A 6,305-nucleotide genomic window follows, 5' to 3' on the forward strand; every position below is an offset into this window, starting at 1 on the left:
CTGGTGACTACCAAAGTTTTTAATTTCAGATCTACTGATTGGGAAGTCATTATAGTGAACCTGTCAAACACCTCACAGGACCTGACAGTTTACCACAAGGGACTGGACAGTGAGTATTTTGTTACTGGGGACACAGCACACACACCCTTGGAGATTAGAGGTAGCTCCCATGACCACTAAGGGAAAGATAACGGGCCTTATGCTGTTGGGACGCTGCTTGCACCCACCATTTTACATAGAAAAGGGACAAATTCTTGCCCAGGCCATTCCTGTTCCAGCAGAAATCACAGCAGAAGGAAAATCACTGGAAGTCTACTGGGCAGAGGTGGTGGGAGAGAATAAACCCTCAATGGCATGCAACCTAGCCTGTGGGTCAGAGTGCCTCATGTGGAGGGGGTCCTAAACATGGGCGCGGACATCACAGTAATACCTAAGATCATGTGGCCATCACAGTGGGAATTGCAGCCTCTGGCTGGCAAACTTCAGGGCATAGGAGGAACCACACTGGCAAAGATTTCAAAAAGCATTGTGCAAATTGAGGGATCCGATGGAAAATTGGCAAGTGTTCATCCATTTGTTGCAGTTTATAAGGCCCCCCTGTGGGGGAGAGACACCATGTCCCAGTGGGGAGTCCAATTGGTCATTCCTAAGACACCCCAGAATTCTTGAAAATAGCCGTTGTGGAACGCCCTACCCACAAGTTAAAGTGGTTGAATAATACCCCAAGGTGGGTAGCACAGTGGCCTTTGAGTAAAGAGAAGCTCAAGGCGCTTGAGGAGCTCGTGGAGGAACAATTGGCTCAAGGACACATAGAAGAGACAGATAGCCCTTGGAATTTCCCAGCCTTTGTAATAAAGAAACCGGGAAAGGATAAGTGGAGGTTGCTCCATGATCTCTGAGAAATAAACAAAATTATAGAGGACATGTGACTACTCCAACCAGGGATGCTTAGTCCAACAATGCTCCCTTGAGATTGGCAATTGGCTGTCCTAGATATCAAGGACTGTTTCTTCCAAATTCCATTGCACCCCGAAGATGCCCCACGGTTTGCATTCTCGGTTCTCACCATCAACCGGGAAGCCCCAATGAAGTGCTATCACTGGAAAGTCTTGCCTCAGCGTTTTAAATCGAGTCCTTTCATATGCCAACAATATGTAGCCTCATTACTGTCTCCGGTACATGTGGAGAGAAAGGATGGCATCATCCTTCACTACATGGATGATGTGCTTGTGTATGCTCCCAATGACTCTATACTCCAACACAAGTTTGACCTAGTGGTTAAGGTTTTAACCTCTGCTGGATTTCAATTGCAGGAAGACAAAGTTCAAAGGATGCCGCCTTGGAAATAGCTGGGTTTGGAAATCACTGCCAGCACCACTGTTCCGCAGAAATTGGAAATTGATTGCAATCCCAAAACACTAGCAGATCTCCACTCTTTGTGTGGGTCTTTGAATTGGGTAAGACCCTGGCTAAGCCTCACAAATGAGGATCTAGACCCTCTCTTCAAGTTATTGAAGGGGGAGAGGGGGCTGGCCTCTCCCAGGGACCTGACCCCAGAGGCAAAGATGGCAATACAAAAGGTACAGAAGGCCTTGTCAGAGAGCCAGCCTCATCGGTGTGAGCCAAACATGCCATTCCATTTCATTGTTCTAGGAAAGCTGCCATATTTGCATGGTTTGATTTTCCAATGGATCGAGGGGCAGAAGGATTAGCTCTTGATTATAGAGTGGGTCTTCCTCTCCCATCAAAGATCCAAGACCATCACTGAGCCACAAGAACTAATAGCTCAGCTGACTTGGAAGGCCAGGGTGAGATTGTGTGAATTGGCAGGTTGTGACTTTGCATGTATTCACCTTCCGGTCAGACTTTCTGAGGAGGGAAAGAACTTTTCTGAGAGATTGACCAAAGGGATGTTTGAGCATTTGCTCCAGAGCAATGCTAGTCTCCAGTTATCTCTGGACAGCTACAGGGGACAAATATCAGTCGATGCCCTGTCTCACAAGTTGTTCAATGAGGAATTCCACCTCATTCCTCAGGAGAAGAGAAGTCAGACTACTCAAGGCTCTCACAGTGTTCACAGACGCATCAGGGGCTTCCCACAAATCGGTGATGACTTGGAGAAATCCACAGACTCAGCATTGGGAAGCTAATGTTGAGTTTGTGGAGGGATCCCCCCAAGTGGCTGAACTGGCTGCAGTGGTAAGAGCTTTTGAGAGGTTCTCAGAACCAATTAATTTGGTAACAGACTCTGCCTATGTAGCGGGGGTAGTGTCCAGAGCGGAGCAGGCCGTGCTCAGAGAAACAGAGAAGGAACATCTCTTCAGATTGCTCTCAAAGCTAATTTATTTGATTTCTCACAGAGAGCATCCGTTTTATGTGATGCATGTGAGGTCACACACTGATTTGCTAGGTGAGATTGCAGAGGGGAATCGCCAAGCCGACTCCTTTGCTGCACCAGTTGAAAAAGCATGTCTCGCTGACATCTTCCAACAGGCAAAGCTGAGTCACCAACATTACCATCAAAATGTGCCAGGTCTCATCTGGCTCGAGCAATTGTGGCCGCCTGTCCCAACTGCCAGCTCCAGGCCGTGCCATCGATGGGCATGGGGGTTAACCCCCGGGGCCTTGGCAGCTGTGAAGTGTAGCAGACAGACATTCCTAGTTTTGGTCACCTCAAATACATTCATGTAAGTATTGACACATACTCAGGCACCGTGTATGCCTCTGCCTATGCAGGAGAAAGGGCTGTGCATGCCAAACAGCACCTAGTGCAAGCTTTTCAGTGTTGGGGATCCCAAAAACAATCAAAACCGATAACAGCCCAGTGTATGTGTCCAAGGAGTTCCTTGAATTTGTCCAGCAGTGGGGAGTGGAACATAAAGCTGGCATCCCTCACTCCCCCACAGGTCAAGCTGTGGTTGAGCGTGCACACCAGACGCTCAAGCAGGTCTTAAACAGACAGAGCAGCTCAACTGTGTGGATATCTCCGTAGAGGAAGCTCTGCAAAGCCATGTTTACTATCAATTTCCTGAACTGTTCATTTGAAAACATGAGTCCACCAGTGGTATGTCATTTTAACAGTGGCAATCAGTTCAAATTGTCTCAGCATCCACTGGTCTTGATTAGGGATCCAAAAACTTGGGAAACCAAGGGTCCCTATGAGCTCGTGACCTGGGGTCGTGGCTATGCATGTGTAGCTACTCCCTCAGGCCCTTGGTGGATTCTCCAGAAGTGGGTGAAACCTTTTGTCCCCAAAAATCCAGCACAAGCAGAAGGGGATGAGAAGCAAGTAGCTGATGCTTCAAAGAGAAGACACCGCCAGATAGAGGAAAGAGAATTTTCCTAGGTGTGAATTCCTTCTGGCAGAAACAGAAACTTTTAACAGGTTTTAAAAATGTTTGTTTTTCCCTTCCAGAGAAAACCTACCTCCCACTCAACTGTGATGAACCCCATCCAAGTTGTCATCTTGCTAACGTTGAACAGTCTGTCAGCTGTGTGGATCATCCCTCAGCTGTGTCAAAACGTCTGGGTGACCCTGGCACAGACACTTCAGCAGGAAAACATATGTCTGTCCACTCCAGCAGCAAAGAATCCTATCTCCACTTGTCTGGTAGGAATTCCATTGCAGGCTGGAGAGTTTCCATCAGGTATGGACAAATATAGGTCCAACGAAATTCCGGAGCCACACACCCGCTGACCACACAAAGATCATCAGAAGCAAGCTGTGGTGATCATGAACCCCTTAGAGGAGTAGTTGCAGCGTTTGCCCAAGATAGCTCAGGAACCCCAAGAGTTAGAGTTATTGGGTTCTTCCCCTGCATCTTACTGCATACATTCTTCCATTCTCCCAAAACCTTCTAGCACTAACGAGTATCACATCATAAGACAATATCATGGGGAGTTTACTGCAAAGACATGGTGTCATAATATAAGCCATGTTGGGACAGACAATCCATCTCACTCAAGTCCCAAAAGCCTCCCTAAGGCATTGTTCTTGATTTGTGGGGATCGGGCACGTGCAGGAATTCCATCTCGGCTTTTAGGAGGGCCATGTACCATAGGGCGGTTGTCTGTATTGACACCTAACCAAACTTTAATTGGTGAATGGACTCACAAAAACAAATTGGCAAACAAAATTGCAAAGAGGAGTGCAGACAATTTGGACCCAAATTGTAATTCAGAAATTTTTCATTGGGCTAAGTCAAAAAGAGTTGCTGTGTCCCTTCCGTGGGTCACAGCAGCCAAAGCTCTAGGTGAATTGGGCCATCTAGAGTGCTGGGTGGTCAAACAGGCAAACTTCACATCCACCACCATCAGCTCTCTCATAGAAGACGAGGAAATTACCAGACAGGCCATGCTTCAAAACCGCGCTGCTATAGATTTCCTTTTGTTACTGCATGGACATGAATGCCAGGAATTTGAAGGACTCTGTTGTGTGAACCTGATGGCAAAAGCTCCAAGTATCCATGCTGCCCTTCGAAGCATGAACAACCTGATCGGACAAGTGAAGCAAGAATCTGAGGATTGGATCAAAGAACTGTTCAAGGGCTGGGGATTCACAGGGTGGTGGACTTCTATAGTTAAAACAATTGTGTCATTTCTTGTTATTCTTTTCCTTGTAACTATAGCGTTCGGGATCCTACGTTGATGTCAAAATAAACCTGATGTTTTTCTTGAAACCTTGTTAAACAAAAAAGGGGGAGGTGTTGCATTGCTCTGGGGAATGGTTCCCGGCCCCCCCCCCCCCCCCCACCCCAGGGACCCCTGTAGCTGTAACCATGTTAGTTTAACCCTTCCTTCCTTTCTGGACCCCCATTGTCTGGGTGCCAATTTTCTCTTCTTGGACAGGAGTCTAGATAACACCCTGCTCCTCCATTGTTCACACTCTTGCCCTCTTTCTCTTTTTTCCTCTTCCTCCTATGGAATAAACATCTTGGACCACATCGGGGGTTAGAGTCTCTTTTGGAATCTTTTCCCTTAACCCTGAAATATTTCCCCCCAAAGCTCTCTCAGATCTGGGCTAGCCTTGTAACTCCAGGGGGCTGTGGGGGTAAATATTATCACTCTAGTGTGGTCTGCTCCATCTCTTTCTTCATCTCCTTTTCTGACCTTGGTGTTCACAGGTCCATTCCTCAGACTTTCCCCCCCATTCTCCACTGTCTGTGCAGTATTTTTTGCTCAGTTTTAAATATGTTTTCCACAAGGTGTGACAACTTGGCTGATGGGTTCAGCTGTGTCCTGTGATGGGTCTGTTGGAGCCATCTGTGTCTACCACAGTGCACACTAAATTCTTCCACAGAGGCAAACTCATATCAACATCTTGACACTTACATTCAATATGCTTATAATTTTCCTTTGTCTGATCTACCCTTAGGATTAGAGATTAGATAACTGTACTTTGCAAGAAAACAGAAAAGTTTTTTGTAGCCATAGTTAATATTATTTTGTGGAACCAATAATGTAAAATTCTTCCTACTGGAAATTTTGTTTTTGATGAAAAATGATTCTTTGAATGAAGTTATGGAGGGAGTGATGTGCTTCTCAATGGCTGTACTTGGAAGGGGAATAAATTTTGGGAGCTGAAGCAGAGGGCAGAGAGCCAGCCTGTGTCTGTAAGTTTGCTTATCTAAGCACTTTGAAATAACTCTTTCCTTGTTAACTTTCAAAACAAGATGCATGACAGTTTCCTTTGAAAAGGCTCTAGCTCAGTAGTAGGAAGAGAAAATGTCCGAGTCGTTTCTTGAATTGGAAGAGTGGAGACAGACATTACTGTTGCTGTGCAAACTACTTTGAGGGCAGAGGGCAGAGAGCAGGCCTTGTGATTGATTAATGACAAGGAAATGAAGACTCTGCAGTGGTAGGTAAAACTTACGCACCAGTTGAACTGAGCATTCTGGTCATGAGAAAAAAGATGAGCTCTTTTTATTTCTGGGGATAAAGGAATAAATGGAACATTCTTCTACTTTTAAGCTCTCTCCAACAGCACAAATTCTTGTGGCTGCACATGTTTTAACATCACTTTCTATGAGCAACTACAGTTCTCTCTGTGTGCAGTGAGCTAAGGGCTGATCTAAATCTGCCAGACACTATCACTACATATGCACACTCTTCCCAGGGATGAGGAAAAAATAGTGTGACCCTTTGTTCAATGGATGCTGTGCAGAGACTAGCTAAGACTAATGATTTTTTAAAAATTATTTTAGTACTTCCAAGCCATAACAGCAGGTTTGTACATGATTGCAAAGAGGTGGAGATGACAAACAAAACAAACTCCAGACTAACAGTAAGGTACTGGAATAGGATGA

The 6,305-nt window shown here is 45.7% G+C and overlaps 1 protein-coding gene across 1 annotated transcript in view; it reads left to right on the forward strand.

Annotated features, from left to right (window-relative positions):
- Window positions 1-4,659, forward strand: part of NFIB (nuclear factor I B) — a 190,539-nt gene extending 185,880 nt beyond the window's left edge. The window contains exon 3 of the mRNA XM_054002439.1: window positions 3,416-4,659. Within this exon, the coding sequence (XP_053858414.1) occupies window positions 3,416-3,663 (248 nt within the window). The 3' untranslated portion in view covers window positions 3,664-4,659. The remainder of the gene's footprint in view (window positions 1-3,415) is intronic.
- Window positions 4,660-6,305: the final 1,646 nt, after the last annotated feature.

Source organism: Vidua macroura, chromosome Z, assembly GCF_024509145.1.
Source record: "Vidua macroura isolate BioBank_ID:100142 chromosome Z, ASM2450914v1, whole genome shotgun sequence".
Lineage (NCBI taxonomy): Eukaryota > Metazoa > Chordata > Aves > Passeriformes > Viduidae > Vidua > Vidua macroura.